Source organism: Pyrus communis, chromosome 11 (genome assembly GCF_963583255.1).
Source record: "Pyrus communis chromosome 11, drPyrComm1.1, whole genome shotgun sequence".
Taxonomy (NCBI): domain Eukaryota; kingdom Viridiplantae; phylum Streptophyta; class Magnoliopsida; order Rosales; family Rosaceae; genus Pyrus; species Pyrus communis.
In genome coordinates, this window is record NC_084813.1 from 24,653,035 (window position 1) to 24,677,289 (window position 24,255).

General features: G+C 39.4%; 4 protein-coding genes across 4 annotated transcripts; all 4 read right to left on the reverse strand.

Annotated features, from left to right (window-relative positions):
• Positions 1–129: 129 nt before the first annotated feature.
• Positions 130–1,917, reverse strand: LOC137749535 (protein transport protein SEC13 homolog B). The gene is made up of 2 exons (XM_068489644.1): positions 1,758–1,917; positions 130–1,378 (listed from the first exon to the last, which is right to left on the reverse strand). Exon 2 carries the CDS (start codon positions 1,291–1,293, stop codon positions 391–393), a length of 903 nt encoding a protein of 300 aa, XP_068345745.1. The 5' UTR covers positions 1,294–1,378; positions 1,758–1,917; the 3' UTR covers positions 130–390.
• Positions 1,918–2,517: 600 nt separating this feature from the next.
• On the reverse strand, positions 2,518–7,317 carry LOC137749536 (alpha-mannosidase 2-like). The gene is made up of 4 exons (XM_068489645.1): positions 6,596–7,317; positions 6,133–6,282; positions 5,856–5,888; positions 2,518–5,753 (listed from the first exon to the last, which is right to left on the reverse strand). Exons 1-4 carry the CDS (start codon positions 7,169–7,171, stop codon positions 3,015–3,017), a joined length of 3,498 nt encoding a protein of 1,165 aa, XP_068345746.1. The 5' UTR covers positions 7,172–7,317; the 3' UTR covers positions 2,518–3,014.
• A 1,782-nt stretch (positions 7,318–9,099) lies between these two features.
• On the reverse strand, positions 9,100–12,718 carry LOC137707564 (uncharacterized). The gene is made up of 2 exons (XM_068446461.1): positions 12,585–12,718; positions 9,100–12,322 (listed from the first exon to the last, which is right to left on the reverse strand). Exon 2 carries the CDS (start codon positions 12,202–12,204, stop codon positions 9,484–9,486), a length of 2,721 nt encoding a protein of 906 aa, XP_068302562.1. The 5' UTR covers positions 12,205–12,322; positions 12,585–12,718; the 3' UTR covers positions 9,100–9,483.
• A 2,218-nt stretch (positions 12,719–14,936) lies between these two features.
• LOC137707939 (uncharacterized) lies at positions 14,937–18,614 on the reverse strand. The gene is made up of 14 exons (XM_068446883.1): positions 18,396–18,614; positions 18,215–18,312; positions 17,910–18,089; positions 17,750–17,810; positions 17,585–17,631; positions 17,372–17,464; positions 17,154–17,244; positions 16,667–16,715; positions 16,235–16,351; positions 15,991–16,138; positions 15,712–15,804; positions 15,543–15,611; positions 15,357–15,399; positions 14,937–15,237 (listed from the first exon to the last, which is right to left on the reverse strand). Exons 1-14 carry the CDS (start codon positions 18,442–18,444, stop codon positions 15,137–15,139), a joined length of 1,239 nt encoding a protein of 412 aa, XP_068302984.1. The 5' UTR covers positions 18,445–18,614; the 3' UTR covers positions 14,937–15,136.
• Between the last annotated feature and the right edge of the window lie 5,641 nt (positions 18,615–24,255).

Below are 24,255 nucleotides of genomic sequence, written 5' to 3' on the forward strand. Positions count from 1 at the left end.
CAAAAGAATTGAGTTTTCGACAACATAGGCAAAGATATCATAATTTGGTCACAACTTTGAGCATTTCTGCCAAAGTGAAAACCAACGACTAGTACGAAGGTCTTAAAAAAAAAAAGAAAAACCAACGAGAAGTGCAACTTATGACTATGAACATTTCACCAGTAAAAAATAAATCAGAAACAGATACATAAGGATGGAAAGCACATACGATCCAACTCCAACTGATTACAATATAAATTCTGAATCTTCATCCCACAATAAGCAAAAACAATTCAATAAACCCCTAACAGGCAAAGTAAAGTCAAACCAAGATAAACCTTTTCTAAGACGCTAGCAATCTAGTTCATGATAATATTAAAAGACAGTAATTGAAAGTAGGAAATACAAAACCTATGGCTCAACTGTGCTTACTTGTTGCCACTCACCGTCGACAGATTCTTTCCACAATGTTACATTGTTATTTCCATCAGCCACAGCCAGCAAGTTTCCGGTTAGTGACCATGACACCCTCCAGACCGGGGCATTAAAATCCTTCAAAACCTTCCCCTCCCATTGCTCACCTTCCTTGCCCACAGTCCAAATCACCACTGTTCCGTCCTGTGAAGCACTTGCGATTGTGGACTTTGGAAGTCCCAAGTTGGGTGCCCATGCTACATCTCTCACCCAATCGCTGTGCATTTGAAGGGCAGGGAAGCAGTCCATCTTCCAGATCCCGTTGTACAGCTTCCACACCTTCACAGTATTATCACACCCACCGGATGCCAGCTTATGAACTGGATCAAGCAGACCAGATCCAACTAGAGCACCAGGAGCCATCGATGGCGCCCATGAAACTGAGGTTACTCCAACAGGGTGGGCTTGATCTATCTTAGTGGTGTCCCAACCACCATCGGCCCTGGCAGTGAAAACCGATATATTCCCATCAGAAGAACCGCAGGCTAAGCTCAGACCAAGTTCATGAGGTGCCCAAGCAATGGAATTTACCGATGACTTGTGGTCGGTAAAAACATGAGCCTGTTGCCACTCATTGGGATTACCCTCCTTCCAAATGATCACCTGTCCATCATATGAACAAGAAGCAAGAATCGACCCGAACTTGGGATGCGCCCAAGCTACCTCCCAAACAGGGCCTCTATGAGCTGACAATGTAGCAAGGTGCTGTGAAGCGTTTCCGACACCAATTATCTTAATGGTGGAATCAGACGAAGCTGTTGCTAGACGCTTTCCATAGTAATCCATGGCTACATCGTGGACAGTGTCCTGGTGACCCGTTTCGATCTTCTGGGCAGGCATCGTTGCCGATTTATATTCTCGTGCCAAAAATTTCCCCAAATCACCTTCCCTTTAATTTCCTGACCTTGTCTCCTTTATGCTTCCTCTGGATTACAATGTTTTGCATATCAAAATTCAAGTCTAAAATTCTGTAACTAAATTCCCAAATCATTGCAATTCAGATAATTTCTATAGGCAATTTATCTCACAAACAACAAAATATTGAAATAAATACATTCACATTAAAAAAGATGATTCACTGTAAAAACCCATGATTAAATTTTCATATCTTATAATCCAAAATCAATCGCTATTTAAGATTAATAGCAGCAAAAAGTAAATTAATTCCAGAAATTGTGATTTCAGAAGCTCCGTAAGGGAAGATCTAGAAATAAAGTGCGATAGATCTGCAAATATCGAGCCAGAAAATTGAACTGATTTAACATCAGAATATAAACAAGGACCACGGCGGAGGAGCGACTGACCTCTGAGAAGAAGAGAGAGAGAGGACGCGGCGGAGGTCTCTGATCGGAGAACCAAAATTTCTTCAGTTGAGAGAAGGCGCTTATTGTTCTAAGAGAGGAGAGAGATTCGCTAAATTTCGGACTTCAGCAGCTCAGAGCGCGTGCGAAGAATCATGTGAAGAATCATCGCTCCAATAGATGTTAGCCACGTCACCTGTCAATTCAAGGGGAGGAACTCTCTTGGCAAGTGGCATCGCCTGTCCAATAGATTTTTGCCATATATTTTAAAGAGAGCATTGTCCAATAAAAGTTACAATAATTATAATCGTTGTGTGTTGGTCAGGAGGCTCCTAAGCCAAGCTTAGGAGAGGATCCAATTCCATAGATATTTACCACATGATTTTCTTTTGATTACAAGAGGCTCAAGACACAGAAAAATGAGCGCCTTGCATTCGGGTCTCACGCAAGCTAATATTATAGTAGACCCTGAATACAAGAGGTCTCTCTTGTTTGTGTCTTGGGCGAAAGAAATTCTAGGGTTAGGCCTTCCGAACGACCACGTCCCTGCACACACAAAATCTCACCCAAAGCCACCTGCTGCATTCCGACCCTGCTCACCCTCTATGTGTTCACCAAACATTCCGCTCTACATGGCGCTTGAACCAAAGAAGTTCTCTTTGGACGGACAGGTGACATGGCACGAGTGATCAAACCCAAGAATCTCTTGGATGGAAGTACTTGGACTAAAAATTGGTCACTTCAAAAATAGCCCTCTATCATGTGAACCATTACATGCAAAATCCAAACATCACCATTAACCTCACTATCATTTTGAACACACAAATACTAATCTCATACATAATTGTTAGCGGCAGCTTTACAACAAAAAGAATCCCAAGGGCAAGTCTATCAATCGACTTGCTCGCAAGGGCAACCATGGATGGTTGCTTTTACTGTGTCGCTGCTTGTACGAATTGTCTTTGCCCTGACTTGGCAACATGTATTGAAGTAGCAGCATATATCTGGTTCCCACTTTGATCATGTTCATAGTGGGATATGAGAAACCATTGTCATATGCTACTAACCCCATTGAAGAAGCATCCATGAGAATGGAGAAATGAAATCAAGTCAGCAGTACCTTCATCCGTGTGGTCGTAACTTGAACTTGTAAGCCTGCATTTCCACGGGAGAGATAAGGACGCATTATAGCGTCTAGCCATGAACACTGCTGAAAAAGCAACCATGAGAATATAGTAAGAAAATCTGCTGCTAGTACATTCATTTGTGCGGCCGCAATTCCAACTTGTAAGCCTGTATTTCCATTGGAGACATAAGAACGTGTCCGTCTTGAGCAACATCTCCAAATTGATCAGTATACCCAAGCATATCCATGTCCTCATGTAAAAGATTTAAGGAAGTAGCTCTTGCATTAAATACCGCAAGGTCTTTGAACATGTAAAAGAGATTCACAGTCTCATCAGCAAATCTAGTGCACCCTGATCTGCCCTTCCGACAATATGAAGAGTCCCAGTTCTGTCTCTGTAAAAGTAGCGCAAACCTAGAATCTCCGAGAGGTTGCTGAGTGTATTTTAGTGGTTGGGGAACCTTAAAACTTACAATATGCAGATCACATGGTAAGGAAGCGGCTAAGGGGGAGAAAGATCTTGGGGGTGGCTGCACTGTTAACTCCTCTGGCTTCTTGTCAATGAATGCATGCAACGGATAGTTCAGGTGAGCACTGACACGGTGAGAAAGAAGAGAGGGGTTCAAGGGCAATGGGTTGGAAACTGGGTTTGATGTGGCTGAAATGTTAGACTCCACAACGATGTGGAAGATTACATTCATAGCACGGTTGTCCATCACTCCTTGTCCAAGACCTCGTCCATCATCTCTTACCAAACGACGGTCAAGCATAATCTCCAACCATCCATTTTTAAGACTTGCGACACCCAACGACTGCCGGGAATGGACTGAAAACCGCTGACCATTGGAGCCCTGCATGAATGCAAGAGCGGGCATAGGGTAATAATTGCCCTGAACTGGGATTTTATCATAGGTTTCTCTCCGGCTCATCTGAAAGCCATTTAAATCAGAAAAGAATATCCTTTTGTTATCAACATCTGTTCTATACCTAACTATCAACTCCTTGTCATCAAACTCCTGGCCGAGAAGCTCAACATGATACTCCTTCTCAATGAGAAATTCCTGTACAGTATTCTCTCCATTGTAGATACGGGTGCTATGAGAAATAGGGCTCTTCTCCCATGCAGTCCTTGGATAAGAGTAAACTTCCAGCACCAAAGGGCCCTCAGAGATCACCAACTGCCCACCTTCTTCGATGATAGGCTGGGCATCACCTTTGGGTTTAAATAGGTAGGCTCCACTTCCCGAGCTAGAGTACATAGCTATTTCCTCACCCGCAACATTTTGCGAACCATTCTTATAGCTTATTTTCTGCAGCAAGCCATGCTTCACATCAAAGGTGAGAATTTGGTTCCTGTTCTGGATTTCAGCCACATCAGCGTCTGGTTTTGAGCAAGCATATGGAGTGGGACAAGATAAAGAACCAGACTTTGAGAAAATTTTTAGTTTTGCTGGTTTGGCCTTTTCACATCCAACAAAACCATTAGCAATGTAATATGTTTGCAACCCCAATGCAGGAACAGAAGCCTGCCAGTAGACACGGTGCCTTCCAGTAAAAGTTTTGCTTTTATCATGCTGAAGCTCAGGGGATATTTGGCTTTGAACACATGTCCAGTTTGAGTCTAGAACAGTAACATCTGGACGGTTAACAATAACCATCACAACCTCTTCTCTTGTCTGCTCCAAAGGATTAAAAAACACCACCGACCGTCTAGTTCCTTCAAGGGCCATGATTGCTCTATGAACAGGCTGAACATCATATTTAGATCTCACCTGTTCTGGCTCAAACTGAGACGGGTTATTCTCATTTTTCTCATGGCGCATTCCGAGCAGTACTTCAATAGCTTTAGACATGAAAATCTGCAAGTCCTGCAAAGATGTGTGCATCCGAGTCCCATAGTCCAGGACCACATGATCTTTAGCAGTACCAGTCACTCCATCGTGATGCTGGAAAAGAGCTAAGTTCCTCCTAGCAGCAGCCAACTTGTAGGAGAACCCCATGGGCAACTTTTCACATTGTGGTTTCTGGCAGTACCCAAGCAGGAAAGCAATCATCATCTCTGTGGTACGAATTGTCTGCTCGAGAACTCGATCAACAGCCTTGAAGAAAGGCCTGGAAACATAATAGCCACTCCAATAGTCCTGTTGCCTATCAGCATAAGTGAAGAAGTCACCTGACAAAGAAGGAAAACCCCCAACCTGAAAGGAACCAATCTCACCAGGAAGTGAATGATTTATTCTTTCAGCCTCCTCACGAAGGTTCCAAAAGTAATCTTCCAGAGTTCCAAACTTGGCCTCTGTGTTTAAACTGGGATTAGAATTGATATAATCAAACAACATTTGGTAGTTCCTAAACTGAGCTTCAGCTTCATTGATGCTTATGTAGCGGAAATCATCTCCAAGAGGAATAAGAAGTGTATTTGTCCTGTACAGTGTCGATTTCTTCTTATATTGATCTAGTAGAATAAGTGCCCGCTCCTGAACATTTCCCTGGTTGGTCTCTACTGGATCGTCTCCCCACGGACAGAGTTCATAATCAAAGCCACGCATTCGAGCAAAGTCAAACTGACAACAAATAGCAGGCTCTGGCCCACAAGTATGTGGAATATCATAAGAATAAAAGGGCATCATGTGGACAAAAATATCGGTAGTTTCATCCACATCCCAGCTCTGACGCCATATATACTCCAAATTTTTATGCAGTGCAAGTTCCTTCTTCAGCTCATAATGGGTCCTCTGAATAAGCATATTTTCGAAACCCATGCGACGGAGAAGATATGCCATGGTAGGTGAGTATCCAAATGGATCTATCGCCCAAGCATTTTTAGGAATAACCCCAACAGTTTCATTCAACCACATATTTCCTTCTGTCATCTGACACATCCATTGCCCAAAGATAAAATCAGCAACTCGGCAGCAAAAGAGACGCATAAAATCATAAAAAAAGAACAATATTAAAAATGAAAATAAATGTACCTGCTCAATTATGGCATAATAATGTGAATTAGCCTGCATCAAGAAGAAGAACCAATGTATTAAGCTTCAACAACACAAACGCATTAATTACAAAATGACGTCATGTACTAGGAGTAATCTAAGCATATGGTAATACTCTGACCACCGGAACAAGAAAAGAGACTTGTACCTAGATGCAATGGGGTGGTGACAAGAACCAAATATCATATAATACTAGTCGATGATCAAGTAAAAACAAACATGCGGTTAAACAAAAGCCTACGAATATGAATATTACCTCATCGTTCATTACCCAGCCACCTCCAACAATTTCGAGCTGACCATTTTTCACCAAATTGGTGAATGACTCCCTTTTGTGATCAGAGGCGTCTCTCCACCATCTTTCCAGATAAGACATCTCTTCCCATATAAACTTGCGCCGAGAATCCTACACATCCAAGAAAAATCCACCAAACTTAATCTCACATAAACTTGGAAAGTCTCGAAAGCAGAAAAGCAAAACCAAAGATTATACAAAATCTACATTTTTTCTCAGCTGCAATTACTGCTATAACACAAAATGCAAGTTCTTCTATAATTAAAACAATCAATCCAAGAAAAAGTATTAGCATTTAGCAGATATATTAACTGGATTATACGAACTCAATGCACTAATCATATAAAACAAGAAAATTTAACACCAAATGAGCAAAATTAAGCTCAAAGCAAAACCCAATTGAAAGTTTGAATCTTGTGCTCACCTTCGAAAGCGTATCGACAATGGTGTCGAGAATATGTCTGGATTGCACATCGTAGTACTCTTCCACCGTGAGCTTCCAGCCGGGATCGTTATGCGAATGGGGCACCACGATCACCTTCAATTTCTCAGAGTCCCACTCGTCCCCTTTGTAGCTCACCCGCCACCCCTGCTTCCACGGCCCGCCGCCCACATCCGAGAAGTCAATCTTGTCGTACAGGTCCTTGGTGGTGAGGTCGACGGTGGCCCCCGCATCGGCGTCGGCGCCCGAATCGGCGGCCGAGACTGTCTTGCGGGAAACGGGCTCTCGGGGCTTGGAGAAGCGGGCGGGGGATTTGGATTTGAAGTGGGAGGAGAGGGGTGTGGGGACGCCGTAGCGGAGGAAGACAATGAGGAAGAAGAAGAGGGAGATCGAGATGCCGATAACGAAGAAGTTTGCGAAGATGAAGTCGCGGAGGGGTAATCGCCTGCGGGGCTTTCTGGTGAGCTTGGATTTGGGGTTGGAAGCGGAGGAGGAAGGGAGGAGGGAGTTGGCCCAGCCGCCGCGGCGGGTGCTGCCAATGTACGACGAGAAAGCCATTCCCGTTTGTTTTGTTTTGGTGGAAATGAGATCGAAGGGAGGAAGGGAGGAGGAGGAGACGGACTCTGCAGTCAGTCGGTTGCTTGCTGATGGTGGGTGGGACCCTAGGCCGAGAGTTTTCAGTGTTGCAGTTGTTGTACTTGCAGTCTTTGTTTAGTCGAGTGATGAATACCAAATTACCGATCGGATCCGTTATATTATGGGACTTTTGTTTTCGAACGACGATCCTCTTCTGATTCTTTCGGTAAGAATTCTAGAATTCTCTAATTACATTCGTTTATCTTTTATTTAATTTTCGTTAAATATTATTTATATTTAATTTAAATAAAAAGATTTATAATGATTTCTGACAGTACGATATAAAATGAATAGATGTAATTGAAGAATTTCTAGAATTCTCACAAAGAGAATCCGAAGAGAATACTCAGCTCTTTCTTTTCCACGCTATAATTATAATAGGAGAAAATTGGGTAGTATAAAAGTATAAAGGAGACAAGTCATGGCACTATCTTGTTCTAAAATTCCCACTTAGGACTGCATAGGCCTTTATCTAGACGTTAGACAGTTGATTACCGTTTCAATTAATTTTTATCCGTTCATTGTATATTGTGCAGTTGATTTTCGTTAAGTATTGTTTATATTTAATTTTAAATAAAAGGATTTACAATAATTTCTTACTGTGCAATATACAATGAACATATGTGATTGAAGAATTTTCGGATTTCTTACAAAAGAAACCAAAAAGGATCCTCATTCTTTCTTTTCCACGCTATTGACTTTTTGATCTTTCATGCCATATTATAATCGGAGAAAATTGGGTACTAGGAAAGTATAAAGGAGACAAAGTCATGCCACTACATTTTTCTCATTCTAAAATCCCCGTGTAGCACTAGTTAGGCCTTTATCTAGACGTTAGATAGTTGGTTACCGTCTCAATTAATTTTTAGGTGTTTGAAATTAAGAAATAATGCTTAAACATGCCTAGGAGCCCGTCTAAACGCTTGCTTAAGTCGCAACCCTCTTTTAGATAGAAAATAAATAATTTTTCATTTTATATTTTATTTGTTCAATAAATTGTTTTTATGTTTTCAATATGTTCTAATACTTTATAATTTATTTCATTCTATTCCAATACAATTACGTATTTTTTTAAGTATAAATTGACAACATTTTACATATTATATAATAATTTAAATAAAATTAATTTCTATTGCCCGACTAGTGTCTTTTAAAGCCTTGCATTTTCTTGGCAATTTTAGATACAAGTTTTAGACTTTTGGATTAAAGACTCTCAACGGCTCAGTCAGACCAAAAGTGAGATGTCATTTAGAATTAAAATAGAATCTTCTCTCTCCTCTTTATTTTTCCAAAAAAAAAAAAAATTAGCGTTTCTTGGGTCAAAAAAGATAGAAGCACATTTTTGAAAGCACGTGGATTGACCGATAAAACAAAGCAGCACATGCGAGTTGCTCACTCACAAATAATTTAAAAAAAAAGCACTCTGAATTTCCTCATAAAATTTCAATGTAATTCTAATAGAAACATAGACATTCCACACGCCAAATAAAAAATTCCAATTTTTTTGGTCCAAATTTCCTCGGATTCGAACCAACATGCACATTACTTGCAAGAGAAACATGATCATATAAAGCCTGATTTAGAAACCCTAAACCCTAATGAAATAATTGAACTCGAATGCAATTGGCACGAACATATTCGGAAAACAATTCCTTCGTAAATATGATTTCCTCCTATGCGCTAACGTTAAGCGTCTTCCCAACCTTTGAAAATGAATGGATAACCGTGATCTGCCACTAGTTATCTTCATTTTTAAACAAGAGGGCTCTAGTTATCTTCATTTTTAAACAAGAGGGCTCTACGAATTGGTCAACTGAATATAGTGATAATTTCGTTCCAAATTGGCGAGAACATAGTGCAACTCTAGTCGCACCCTCCAATTTCCCTTGTAATATAAATTATATTGCCTGCAAAAAGAAGTGTACATATCCAATCTACCCAACAAAAAACTACCGCCATTTGCATGTTTCTTTACATGTTCAAACACAATTACATGCATGCCCATATATTCAAGCAGAGATAGATTTGGCAAAATAAACTTTATAATGTCGGACAAAATCTTTTCTCAGCTTCAAGATGCACACGAAGAAGTCCCCGAACGATGGCAAAAGGGGCGCTGGAGAATCCATCTGGAACTACCAACAGGCTCCTTGATCGCATCAAGTCCGCAACAAATGGGCTACAATGTCACTGTCAATTCTGTCGAGGGATGAAAGTTGTCGAACGTTACAATGCTATGATCCAACGCATTCCAACTGCAATGTTAAGTCCTTGACTCCAGCTTCGTGTAGTACGTGTGAGACCTTTGCCTTTGCAGCAGCCTTGTCGATTTCTGTTGAGACATGGAGATGGAGAGTCCCCACTACGTCGCTGTTTGTGAAACTCCATATGTGCCAGTTCCGAATGCCAGAAACCCCCCTTATCTTCCTAACCTCGATAAGAGCTTTTCTCAAATCCTGCTCGTGTGCTCTGGGAATTCTTTGGAGCAAGATTTCTGCCGAGTTTCTAAGTAATGGGATAACCGAAGATATAATCAAGACAGAAATGAATATCGAGCAGGCAGGATCAGCAACCAGCCATCCCTTGTACTTAATCAAGAGGGTAGATATCACAACTCCGACACTTCCCAAGGTGTCAGCCAAAACGTGCAAAAATATTCCTTCCATGTTATGGTCAATGTGGCGATGTTGATGCTTAGCTGATTTTTCTCCATCAATTGGCTGTTTATGGCTATGGAAACCTGGTTCTTGAATGTGAGATTCCGCCACTTGATGGGGTAAGCTTCCATGAGTGTGGGCGTGGTCATGGTGTTCGTGCTGGTGGGCGTGGTCATGGTGTTTGTGCTGGTGGGCATGGTCATCATGTTCGTGCTGGTGGGCATGGTCATGGTGATGATGTTGGCGGGCATGATCATGTTGGTCATGGTCGTGACAATGGCCATCATGATGATGGTGGTGGTTATGAACGTGGCTGTCATGCTTACTATGGCCATGGTGGTCATGCTGATCATGTTGGTGATCATGGCACTCTTTGCTTCCGCAATTGTGATCTTTAGAACTGACATAACTGTCATGTTGGTGTTCATGATGATGGTCATGATGGCCAGAACATGATTTTTCTTGGTCTTCACTGAAAATAGGTATACATTCCTCATGCTTTCCATGACCTTCATGATTATGCCCAAGAGAGTCATGCGAATGCGGGTGATGGTGGGAGTGGGAGCATGATCCTGATCCACCATGAGCATGATGATGCTCCTCGTGAAAGAAGATTAAACCAACCACATTAACAAGAAGCCCCCCGATCGAAACAACTAATAAACTGCTAGTCGATATCTCCTGAGGGTCCAAAATCCTCTCAAACGACTCCAAAACTATCAACAATCCAACCAACACCAGGAAAACAGCATTAGTATATCCCGAAAGAACCTCAAATCTCCCACGCCCATAATTATACTGATTGTTTGCAGGCAAGCGAGAAATATACGAAGCATATAGCCCAATTGCAAGAGCAGCACAATCAAACAACATGTGACAGGCATCAGATATCAGCCCCAGACTATTGCTCATGAACCCAGCAGCAAATTCCACAAACATGTACCCAGTATTGATCATAAGGAAAAGCGCAATCTTGCGTGACTTCCTCTCACTCAAAATGTGCTTAATCGGCTTCATAATGGCGGTAGTAAATGATTCTGAAGACTCCATCCCCAGTTCAAGATATTTCAAATAGTAAGGATCCAATTCCCTAACAGCAACATACAGTAACAAACCACATAGCAACAGTCCCCAAAGTGATAATTCAGGAAAATAGAACAACTCCAACACAAGAGTACACAGAAATGTTACCATATACTCTCTTCGGAAATCGTTTGAACTCAATGACTTGTCATCACTAAAACTTTCACTCAGAAGCACCCCGAAAACAACGGTGTTTGCCAGAGGCCAAATTAAAGTTCCCATTGAAACTCCATCTCCCTCAGCTTCAAACATGAAAATACTCACAACAGCAGGAATGAACAGCACAACAGTTGTAAAAAACAGCGAAATTACACGAACCCGTTTTCGACCCAATTGCCTAATTGTTCCCCAATTCATCGATACCCGTTCGTAGCAACCCAAAAATCCAGCGAGAAATGGAAGCATCATTGGCCCAATTCTCACACAATTGACTCTTGGAAACAGTGAAAGTCCCAAACTTTCAACCAATTTAGCAGAAAATGGGAAGCAGTCAATCCGATCCCAACTCATAGATAACAAAAATAACCCAGAAAACAGAGCGAGAAACCCACGGACCTTGGAGGACCGATTTCGATCGCCGCCGACACTCGAATCCTGGCCATCCGCCAAGAACCGGGCCGCCACGTTGCCGGACAATTCTGCCAGGATCATGGCGGCGGTGCCGCAATAACGAAGCGCCTGAAACCGGAGGAGGAAGACCACGGCAAGAAGAATCGATTTGGCAACCAAGATTCTGTGCTGGGACTGTGTGATCAAGGTGAGCGAGAAGATGGGTTGGTTTTGCTTTTGGTGAAAAGGGTCTTTGGAAGAGGAGGAGGAGGTGAGGAGGGAGGAGGAGAGGGTGAGGAGGAAGGAGAGGAGAGAGACGAGGAAGGAGAAGGGGAAGAGAGAGAAAGAAGGGGAGGAACGGAGGAAAGGGAGGAGGGAATAGAGGGAGCGGAGGGAGAGGAGGAGAAGAAAGAGGAAGGAGAGGGAGGACTTGCTGCTGTTGGGGTTGAACGGTTTGGGGTTGAGGGATGAGAGGCGGTATTTGGACGGAGTTGCAATCGGGGTCGACGAGAAAGGGTAAACAGGGTACTGTCTAGATGTGGCGGTGGTGGGTGTGGTGGAGAACGCGGTGGTTGTAGTGGTGGAGAAGGTGGTGGGGGTGGTGGGACGTTGGGGGAGTGAGAGGCGGTGAGGCCTGTGCTGGTGGTGGTGGTGGTGATCGGCCATGTTCCCAAATCACCTTTCCCTCAATTTCCTGAATTTGTCTCCTTTATTGCTTCCTCTGGATTACAATGTTTTGCTTATCAAAATTCAAGTCTTGTTCTACACCTAAATTCCCAAATCACTGCAACAAACAACAAGATATTGAAATAAATAAATTCAAATTCATAAAAAATTATTCAATATAATTAAATATCCAAAATCAATGGCAAATTAAGGTTAATTGCAGGAAAAAAAAAAAATTAATTCCAGAAATAGTGACTTCAGAAGCTCCGTGAGGGAGGATCTAGAAATGAAGAGTGATAGATCTGAAAATATCGTGTCAGAGAATTGAATTGATTTCTCATTGGAATATAAATAAGGATAACGGCGGAGGAGCGGCTGACCTCTGAGAGGAAGAGAGAGACGACGCGGTGGAGGTCTCTGATCGGAGAACCAAAATTTCTCCGCTTGGAGAAAGCGCTAGTCGTCTGTGTGCGAGAGAGCTGCTAAATTTCAGGCTTCAGCAGCTCAGAGCGCGTGGGCTTTGACCTGTTAGCCCAGTTGGTCTTATACGGAAGAAATTTTTTATGGTGACGAGAATACAAATGCTACACCATGTGTTTTTAAGTAAGTGGTGAGAAATTTTATTATTTTAAGTTGTTAACTTTTTAATACACATATCCTACTATTTGTATAATGACACATGATATACCACCTCACCTTTTGTGCCAGTCACACTGAAAAATCTCTCCTTACCCCTGTGAAAATAATCGACCCACCAATAGATGTTTGCCACGTCACCGGACTATTCAAGGAGAGGAACTTTCTTGCCAAAGTGTTAATTGCACCACTGGTCCAATAGATTTTTGCCACATATTTAAAGAAAGAATAACTCGTCCAATATATGTTTGCCGCATGATTTTCTTGTGATTACAAGAGGTTCAAGATATAGTAGAGATTTTTCAGTGACAGTATACGAGGTGGTACATCATGTGTCATTATACAAATGATGGAATATATATAGAAAAAAAGTTTATAACTTAAAAAATGAAAATTTTCACTACTTACATAAAAACAGGTGGTATACCATCCGTGTTTCAGTCACAATGAAAAATTTCTCCAACATACAGAAAAAGATGAGCTCCTTGTATTCGGGTCTCACGCGATCTCTCTTGTTTGTGTTTTGGGCAAAAGAAATTCTAGGGTTTGGACTTCTGGACGGCTTCATCCTTCCACACACAAAGTCTCACCCAAGGCCCCCAGCTGCATTCCGACCCTGCTTGCCAGCTATGTCTAGACCGAACAGCCTGCACCACATGGCGCTTGAACCACATAAGTTACTCTTTGGAAGTGACATGGCACGGGTGATCAAACCTAAGAATCTCTTGGACGAATGTACTTGGACAAGAAATTGGTTTAACGTATGCAAATTAAAAATTAATCAGCATGTAGTTATAGATCACAATCAAAATACAAAGTCCAAACATCACCATTAGATCGTTTGAAAGTGCTTTTCAAATTGGTGAAAGAGCATTTCGTGAAAATATTTTTGAAACCAGTGTCTGGTTAATATACAAGTAAAGATGTAGTTCTTGTACACAACACTAGTGCTTCTTGCAAGAGACTAGTGTTACATGCAAGAATCACTTCAAGTGCTTTTAAAACCCAAAAGCATTTTCTCTAAAAGAGTTTTAGGCTTTTAAACACTTCCAAACGAGTCCTTAGCCTCAATATCATTTTGAACACACAAATACTAGTCTATCAATCGTTAGCAGCACAAATACTAATCTCATGCATAATTGTTAGCAGCAGTTTTACAACAAAGCGAATCCCAAGGGAAAGTCTATCAGTCGACTTGCTCGCAAGGGAAACCAGGGATGGTTGCTTTGACTGTATCGCTACTCGTACGAATCGTCTTTGCCCTGACTTGGCAACAGATATATGGTTCCCATTGAAGAAGCTTCCATGAGAATGCAGTAATGAAATCGGTCGCTAGTACCTTAGCCCGTGTGGTCCTAACTTGAACTTGTAAGCCTGCATTTCCACGGGAGAGATAAGGACACATCATTGCGTTTAGCTATGAACCCTGTTGAAAAAACAACCATGAAAATACAGTAAGAAAATCTGTTTCAAGTACGTTCATTTCTGCGGCCGCAATTCCAACTTGTAAGCCTGCATTTCCATTGGAGACATAAGAATGTGCCTGTCTTGAGCAATATCTTCGAATTGCTCAGTATATCCAAGCATATCCGTGTCCTCGTGTAAAAGATTTAAGTAGCTCTTGCATTCAATACTGCAAGGTCCTTGAGCATGTAAGAGAGATTCACAGCCTCATCAGCAAACCTAGTGCACCTGATCTGCCCTTCCGACTATATGAAGAGTCCCAGTTCTGTCTCTGCAAGATTCCGGCAAACCTAGAATCTTCGAGAGGTTGGTGAACCTTAAACTTTCAATATGCAGATCACATGGTAAGGGAGCGGCTAAGGGGGCGAAAGATCTTGGGGGTGGCTGTACTGATAACTCCTCTGGCTTCTTGGCAATCCAAATTTCCTCTGATTCGAACCAACATGCATATTACTTGTACGGGTAACATGCTCGTATCAAGCCTGATTTAAGAACCAAACAAGCCTCGGAAATTTTAACCTTTACACATGGGTAAAATTAGACAGAATTTCAATAGAAATTTCGATTTAGAAACCCTAAACCCAGAATTGAACTCGAATCCAATTGGCACGAACATATTCGGAAACAATTACTTCATAAAAATTAACTTTTAGATATCTGATACAAATGCATTACAAAATTGTCGCCTTTAAGTTGCCGAATAAAAATGTTGCCCATCTGTTCTTGTAGCTCAATTATACAATACACTGGTTAACCAAAATAATTAAACAAAACATACCAGCATGAACACGAGCAGCAACCAAAAACCAGGAAGCAAGCTCTCTCTTGGAGATTATAAAATGATTTCCTCCTGTACGCTAACGTTAAGAGTCTTATTTGGGAGAACGATGCTGTTGATCACCACAACTTCGTCTTCAACTGTCACCTCTTCTCCTGCCAAAAGAAGAAAAAATGAGGGCTCTTCAAATTGGTCAACTGAATTGAAAATTTTCCTTGCACATCAACAGCAATAAATTCATAGAAGAAAGGAAGGAGAAACCAGGCATGCATACCAAGGATGGTAATTCCAAGCTTCGCGTTGTAGTCTCCGTCAGCCTAAACCAGTCGGTTAAGTTTTTAGTTAGTAACAAGAATGAGGAGCAATCCGCACAAGTTCAGAGAAATCTATAACTTAACAGAACAGTATGTTACTAGTTTCATTCACTAATCATGCAACTACATCCAACAACAGCATTTACCTGGACACGCGACCATTTTCCAATACACGACTTCCATCCAACAATAGCATTTATAACAATTGCATTTTCCTGTCATGACACAGAAAATTGAAGAGTTCGGATAAATTCACAAAAGCATCCCCAATACACAAAAGTTCTTGTTTATCCATCAATATACCAACTTCAATACCTTGATTTCCACATCGTCCAAGATAATGCAATTTATAAGCCTTACTCCTGCACCTACACGAACATTTGCTGAAAGAGACACATCGGGACCAATCTGTGCGCAAAAGTAACTCACGAGTTAGAAGGAAATGTGGAAGAAGGAAGCTCTAAGTAATGATTGTGCTGCTGCCTCCAATATATTCACTATCCTACTTCATCCAATATTTATGTACAATACATACACGCAACTGTGAACAAGGATAGAACAAAATAGTAGATGATGATATGGAAGTGGAACTACCTTAGAAGTTGGATGTACTTTTGCCGATGGATGAACATAAACATCACCAACAATTCTAGCATTCTTGGTACCATCTCCACTAGCTAAATGATGTTCGGAGTTAATTCGGAATTGAGAAAGATACAAACCCGAACATTTCAAAGACATTCTGTAACAGCAAACAAAGATTAGTATAAGGCAAATGATAAGAAACGTTTAAGGAAAAAGAAAAAATAAATGAAGCTATTAGGAAAATTTACGCTACCCTGGAGTCTTGATCTGTTCCCAAAAATCCATGGTCTCATATGTATACAGTTTATTCTTTCCAGCAAGAGGTGACAAAATATCTTGGTCCAATCTAACAAAATCTGTGGGAAGAGTCCTGTTGAAAGGAGTGTATATCAACATTAAAAGTGTCACACTCTGAATTTAAAGTTTAAACCAATAACAACTCTATTTGTAAACGCACGTTATATCGCCTTCGTGCCACAAGAGATGACATTCCAGGGGATTTCAAACAAAAGTTCCTTCTTCTAGTACTAACACGAAAGATCTTAACTTATAAATAGGTATTCACAATGGATATGATCCGGACAAGCGGTAAGCATTTCTCAGGGTGAAACCAGGGAATTAAATGAAAATAGCTATAAATTCATTATTCAAAGTAAAAGTAAGCAACCAGGAGAAAGATGCAAACCTTGTTGCAGACTGGAGGGCTTCAAAGCTGGAAACACGACGCAAATTAGCTGCAATTGTCAAATACAAATTCAGACTCCCCGAAGAAGCTATAAGTTCATTATTAAGATATGGACAAACGTTGATGAATGCTGCATGCCTATTCATTTGCATCATGATCCAAGCTCCATGACATGGTTTTGAATATTCTATGGAGTTCCCTTACATCCAAGGTTTGTTGGTATACTAAAGTACTAACATCTATCAAAATGTCTCGTTTACATCAAGTTAGTATCTCGCCTAACAATAAAATAAATGATTCATTCACTGTGAAATTCATGCATATTTACTTCATAGGGATAAAAGGAAATAGGAAAAGCAATACGTGTTGAGGCAAAATTTGTTATCAATAATTACAAATGAAGTAATATAATAACTTTAGAACCAGAATTTGATCCCATGTGCAAACCAATCCACAACTATAATGCCAGTAAAAACAAAAAACCAACCTCTGCCTTCTCGGTGATTGGAGACTTCTTGAATGGCAGTAAAAATATCTGGAGTAAATACATACACACCACAGTTGATCAAATCGCTCACCTACATTAAGAAAATAGATAACCCTTACCAAATGTGGCCGGGAACAAGCAAATAAAACGAAGAATTGAGATCATCAAGCACCAACTAAATAAACAATTTCTGAACATTAACTGCATCATGTACGTACAAAAGTCTCTGGCTTCTCAGTATAATGCAATAGTTCTTTGGTGGCAGGATCAGCAACCAACTCCCCAAACTGGTTCGCAGATTCCGCAGAAACCTACATATGAACCAAAGAAACAAAGAATAGCATGACGAAAAACAAAGAAGAAGAGCATCAGCTATATGGAGCAGAGTTGCAACATATTCAACAATTCTAGCCGTCTGTCAACAAACTAACCTTAATTACTAACATTGTACCTATTCCCTTGTATCTTTTATGAGCCTCTGCAACAACAAACAACAAGAAGAAGCAACAAAAACAATTACTTTCTCGAAGTCTTATTTATAAATCCAAGCAATAAACTTTTCGTTAACATACACGAACATGGAAAATAAAACTCACCAAGCATGTCTACAAGTGGAAAACTGCAGCAAACATCACAATTCAGCAAAAAGATATGAGACTGTTCCACAGACACAAACACAACATTGTTAAGCAAATCTTAGTACACACATAACAGTGGAAAATGGAGACAAACGAGCACTGAGCATAGAGTTCGAACCGGGCTGTCTTCCATGATGATATCTCTGTAGTAATAAAGTCCGCCGGCGGAACCGTGAGGCTTGTCCTCTCTCAAGTACCTCACTGGCACTTTGAGCTCATTGGAAATGGAAGACACATACAGTGCGAATTCTTTCTCTTCATAGAATCCAACCAAATAGATTTGAGCTAAATTGCGTATCTGTAACATAAAATCAAGCATTCAATTCTTGCAATTGAATTCAAATCCAAATTCTTTAATGGGACTTTGGTTAAAGATTGAAAAGCCAAAATCCAAAAGCTAAAAGCTAGAAGCCAAAAGCCAACCTTTTTACAAGCTGAAATGGGGTGGTGCACCATGGCCTGCCCGGCCAATGGGAAAAGCGGTTTCGGAGTGTTGAATGAAAGAGGCCGGAATCTAGTGCCTGCCCAGAAAATTAAACGCAACAAAAATCAGAAAATTAAACGCAACAAATTCTTTGATTAGGAATTGTACGAAGAGTAGTACCTTTGGTGGGCCCGCCCACCATGATTACAGCGACTACCTTCTCCTCCATGACTGAAACGGAACCCCTAGATCTTGAGCTGGACTGGAGATTTCAACTCCACGGAGACGAGCTGAAAGTTTGAAGCTTTGGAGGAGGAGGAGAGAGTTCGTTATTGACTCACTGTCCAAGTTTTTACAGTTTAAAAGCACTTTTGCTGACTTTGGGCTTCTGCGGTGAGACTTGCGAACTGATCATAATTTCGATAAAATCGGATCCCAAGGGAGAATATTACATGAACTCAACAGTCTCAACGACGTCGTTCGGCTGAAGATGCGCTTATGTGCATGTGAGGGATTTTTACGTCGGTTAACGTTTTGTTAAAAAATCTCTTTTTTTGCACTTGTTTTAAGTCTCCCTCTGTAGATTAAAATAGTTTAAAATATACATAGTCGTTATTAACTATCTAGTAATTTAGTTCAATGGTAATTATCATTTTAAAGTTAATATAAAATAGGTTGTATGCACTTAGATTAAAACTCATTTCGCACTCGAATTTCTCTCGTAATATAAATTATATTAAAATATCGCTCGAACACGAACCACAAACTACGTCGTCTACGAAAAGAAGTGAATATATCCAATCCACCAAACAAAACTATCGCCCATTGCATGTTTCTTTACATGTGCAATTACACAAACATGAGCAACCATTTCTCGTGACTGGAGGGAAAGATGCATGCCCATATTCAAGCAGAGAAAGATTTGATTTCATTAAGTTTATAATGTCGGACAAAATCTTTTCTCAGCTTCAAGATGTTCACGAAGAAGTCCCCGAACGATGGCAAAACAAAAGAGGCGCCGGAGAGTCCATTTGGGACCACCAACAGGCTCCTCAATTGACGACGATGAGAGGGAGTGTAATAACTTATATAACAGAAATATAGTTAGAGAGTATTATTGTAATTAAATTATATGACTATATAAGGGATTGTATAGCTATCGTTTCCTTGAGTTCGAATATATACATTTTCTCCAATCAATCATGCAATCTCTCTTGTTTCTCTCAATCATCTTCCTCTTCCTTTGTACTAATTCTTCATCTTTGTAATGTAGTTAACATGGTATCAGAGTCATCAGACTCACTGTCATTGATCCTTGTGGTTCCATTTCTCATTATTTTTCATCTGTTTCTAGCTTAGTGTCTTTCCAATTTTCCATTAGATTTTTGGTGCTTCCGCGAGCTTGGGATCGCGATTGTTACGAATGTTGGGTTGATTGTTCTGGTTTGGAGATTTCACCACCGACGCCTTCACCACCTCCAAGAACTGAAGCTCTCCGCCGCCGTCCATACTCCATAGACAAAGAGGCCATTCACGCTGCTAGCTTTTGGTGTTTACTCTGAAGTCCGAGCACTTGAAAATCTTCTAAAATGCGAAGAGCTTCCAGATCTTTACGCTTCCAGCTTCGAACCTTATCGGCCATTCTTCTTCTTCTGCTGGTGATGTGCACAAAATCATCAAAAAAATCCCATGAACAGCAATCGTTTCCGGGAAAATCAAGAAACCCACAACAAAATCTTAGAGAAAATCGCCAAAACCCACAACAACAATCGTTTCCGGGAGGTTTTCTGAAATGGGGTTCGCTAGGTTTCTTCAGGTCTGATTCTCGCCATGGATCTTGGTGGCTCTAAATCATCTGGATCTTCTCTCTTGCCAAATTACCTCCGCATGATTAATAAAGACTTCTTTCTCAGTAAACTTCTCTCTCCTATCAATATTTGAAGCATCGGAAGGCTGATTTTCATTGGAATTAGAATTGCTACCATTAGTTTCATCGGAAGGCCTATTAAACCACTGGGTTTCTTGGACTCTTTAGTGCTCATCAATTTTTCGCAGATATAATATAAACGGTTTTAATTATAATCATTAAATTTTGTAAATCGAGAGGGTGTGCCGTCAACAGTGGGCCTCGCAGCCTCCTCCCTCTCTGGTTTTGGTTTTGTCAAGGGACGGGCCGCCATGTCCATCGAGGAATGAAAATTAAGGTTAGGCAGAGCTTTATCTCTACCTACCTTTCTTTTAGTGCCCTTGTAGCTAGGTTAGTGATGCTTCAGTGTGTTGCAGGACTTGTGAGGGAGCCTGCTGTGTAATGTTGCATTGTCCTATTGTTAATTTCTTTTGCCTTATTTATGATTTTAATGAGAATCTCAGTTGACCAAAAAAAATTCTCTAAATCGGACACTGAAATACCTTCTCAAGCATTCCTCCACTTTGGGAGTCCCCATTCAATCAGAGTATGCGTCCATGCATTTAACCTCTTTCTTTCGTAAGTAGTCCATTTGAAATTTTTTGTTGTAATCGGAACACGAGTGGTATACCACGTATATTTATATGAGTGGTGAAAAATTTTATTTTTTAAATTATTAATTTCTAACATACATATTTCATCATTTGTATAATACTATGATGTACTACCTTGTATATCCGTTACACTGAAAAATCTTTAATTTGATTGACGTAAAGTGGCAAAGAAAACATAATGTTGACGTGCCATCTGTTTCGATTGACGTAAAGAAAACATATATAAAGAAGCATTTTTTATCATATGGTGATGACGATGAGCTGATCATGAAACTGAAAGTCACTAGATTACAATCCCAATTCCATTTTAAATTTCACTTCACGTTAATTTAAATTTTCTTAAGCTTTCTTTCCCAATTTAGATCTGATTAAACCTGTGCGGAGATAGACATCACAAACAAATTAATATATATAAGCCAAACTAAGTCTATATAAGGTATGGAAAAATATAAATTAATTTATTCATTTATAAATTATAGTCTATTTCTTGTTTGCAATGCGGTTAAAAGTACAGTTAAATTTATCTACGACACATCTCCAACCATTTTGCTTACATATTAATAATTGTAAGACTAAAGACATACCAACAATATCAACAATAATATCAGCATATCAAAAAGTGTAATTAATCGCAATGTAGCCAATCTAATTATGTATGACACTTATCCACATCCAAGAAAGTGTGCGCACTCATGTCTCGATATTGCTTTGCATACGTGTGTAAACTCAACCATAGGAGAATTTAAGATTTCAAAACTACAGTTCTCTTAACTCGATCTATTGCTGTCCCTGTCGTTCCCTCTTGTAAAGATTATCATGTATAGCTAGATCAACCATGAACAATTCAAAAGTAGCTAGGGTACCATTAACAGGCACTCATGTCTTGAGAAAAAAATGATAACAACATTTATTTTTCCTAAAATCAAATTTGAATTAGGGTTTCTACGCGTGCACTTGAATTTAATTTAGTAGCTTAGAACACAGATAAATTTTTTAAATACTGAGAATACAAGTCACATAATGTTATAATTTAAGAAAAATAGTAAAGTCACACGAACGTAATCTCCTAGAACTGGCGCTTTGTTTTATTTCTATCTCTCCAACATCTTTCGCAACAAAAGCTAGTGGTTTCCATAAAGAAATCAAGTGCTATCCATCGTTGCATGCCACCCAAATGAAAAGTTTTAAACTACTCCTCGAAGCACTGAAGAACCTTCATGCTCCCTCCATCTGTCAATATTTCCCAGACTATATATCTTCAGCTGGTTATCTTTTACCTAATTTTTACATTCTTTTGATTTTCTTAGTTTCTTCCTAGCTAAAACTTATATATAGTAGCCATCCTCGTCAGCTACCACTGCATATATGTACAACAACTGTATCTTAATGAAGTACATGTGCATGTCCGTCTGCAGTTGTGTGTGAACTGTGTGTCTGCGTATGTCGGCTGTGTGTCCCTGTGTGTCATCAGGATGCCTTGCCCTTCACACAGTAACGCATGCTGATGAATTTGTCTCTTAGTTCAATTCCCAAACGTAACGCTTCCAAAAATCAAACGCACTCATAACTTTATTGCTTTTGTTGCACTAATCGTGTGGATTTTTCGACACGAAAAGATCAACAAATCGTAACACACTGAAAGGAGAGAACCGACCGGTTTGGCAAGAGAAATGTGAAAACGTCAAATAGAAACCCTAATATTAAAAATGGTGAAAGTTGCATCATTATTGATGGAGATTGGACACTCAGTCAAAAGTGTTTTCTCCGTAGGATAAAGAGCGCTGCTTTCTGATCATCTTGGGATCTTATCTTGTGGTAGACTGATAGTGGTAGTACTATTAGGATGTATTTTTACTCATCACTCTCAAGTGATAATGTTCATCATTCTTTTATTATTGTTTGATGAATTTAAATCATGAGATTTGTGTCTATTAACTATACAGACATCAAAATTTAAACTTCTTTTACGATGATAAATAAAGGTGAGCATCACCTTCACTTGAGGTAGAAATAAAAATATTCCCCTCTATTACGTCACTTACTTTTAGTATTGAATCTGTTATGCTCACAAGTGTGTCCCATGCATGCCATTGTTTGTGAAATATTTACTTCATATTATTACTATTGATGCAAAATGTATATAATATGCCAAATTATCTGATAATATAAGATGTTTATCTTACCATGTTATTGGTCATGTTGATTATTATTACTTGTTACAGATTCACAATCCAACATGTCAACACATGCACACATGAATTTGGAGAAATAAAAACATTGTTCCGTAAGTTAGTTTTATTTACTTAATTTTCATTTCTCATAAGTGATTTTTTTTCAGAAAAATAACTGATTGTTTTCAGGGTGTACTTACAAGTGAAATAGTCTCATTTATTATCGTTCATCAACTATGGTCTTGTAGAATTATGACTCTTATTAATTAATGAATAAAGTTATAATATAGGGTCATAATTAATCTATATTGTAAAAGGACTAATGTACCAATTATAATTAATCAACCTTGTCTATATTAAAAACAATTATCACAGAGAAGATTCCGAAATTAGGGAATCTATTCTAACATGTCTACGATGTAAGTTTGGCAAATGGTTAAATAAGTTACTTTTAGAGCATCTTTAAAGGCGATGTCAAAATTGGATTAATAAGTTTGGCAAATGGTTAAATAAGTTTGGCAAATGGCTAAATTGGATTAGTAGTCCTCGTGATGATAGGATAACTGAAAGATAGCCCCGTGATGGAAAAATTAGGATTTAAACATCCGTGATGAATTCCGTAAGGATTCAAGTCCGAAATTGAAATTTCCGTCAACTCCCCGTGAACTCATTCAGCCTTCGTAACCAAAAGGGATCTGCTACTAGATCGCGTGGGGATGTTTGCCCAGGTTGAAACTCAAGTCCGAACCAACTTTTCAGGATCTTCTCAACCAACTTGCAGCCCCTCCTTTTCACCCAATTCCCAGATATTATCTATACCTAGCATAAAAATTACAAACCTAAAAATATATTTAGAAAGATAAAACTTGTTTTTTGAAGGAAAAATAAATACTTAAGATAAATACCTGCAGAGTAACGGCAGTATCCAAACAAAAACCTGCAAACACCAGAATATAAATAAAAGGGGTTTTTGAACTTTAATCCTTCAAGAAGATTAAAATTTAAAAAAAAACCTAGTGTTAGATTGAATATTGATTTTAGTCCCTAATGTGTCCTTAATTTAAAATAATTAATGTGCATTTTATTTAATGTCTCCCATTAAATATTTAAATTTATTAATACACAAATTTTAATTTATTTTTTGACCAAAAAAGAGTTTTTTAATTTATTAATTTTATTTAACATTCTTCAAACTTGAAAAACTCAATTAATGTACCTAAATGTTAGTACCGAAATATATTATATTGAACTAATATATTTAAATGTTTGTACCGAAATGTATTAATATTAAATTAATGTATTTAAATGTGTGTACCGAAATGTATGCACCGAAATGTTAGTACCGAAAA

Coding starts and splice junctions, on each gene's coding strand:
- LOC137707564 (XM_068446461.1), bottom strand. CDS start 12,204: ATGGCCGATCACCACCACCACCACCAGCACAGGCCTCACCGCCTCTCA.
- LOC137749535 (XM_068489644.1), bottom strand. CDS start 1,293: ATGCCTGCCCAGAAGATCGAAACGGGTCACCAGGACACTGTCCACGAT.
- LOC137749536 (XM_068489645.1), bottom strand. CDS start 7,171: ATGGCTTTCTCGTCGTACATTGGCAGCACCCGCCGCGGCGGCTGGGCC. Junction 6,283..6,595: donor TTGTCGATACGCTTTCGAAG/GTGAGCACAAGA, acceptor TTGGATGTGTAG/GATTCTCGGCGCAAGTTTAT. Junction 5,889..6,132: donor GCTGGGTAATGAACGATGAG/GTAATATTCATA, acceptor TTCTTGATGCAG/GCTAATTCACATTATTATGC.
- LOC137707939 (XM_068446883.1), bottom strand. CDS start 18,444: ATGGAGGAGAAGGTAGTCGCTGTAATCATGGTGGGCGGGCCCACCAAA. Junction 15,805..15,990: donor AAGTACATCCAACTTCTAAG/GTAGTTCCACTT, acceptor TTTTGCGCACAG/ATTGGTCCCGATGTGTCTCT. Junction 15,238..15,356: donor GCTTGGAATTACCATCCTTG/GTATGCATGCCT, acceptor TTCTTTTGGCAG/GAGAAGAGGTGACAGTTGAA.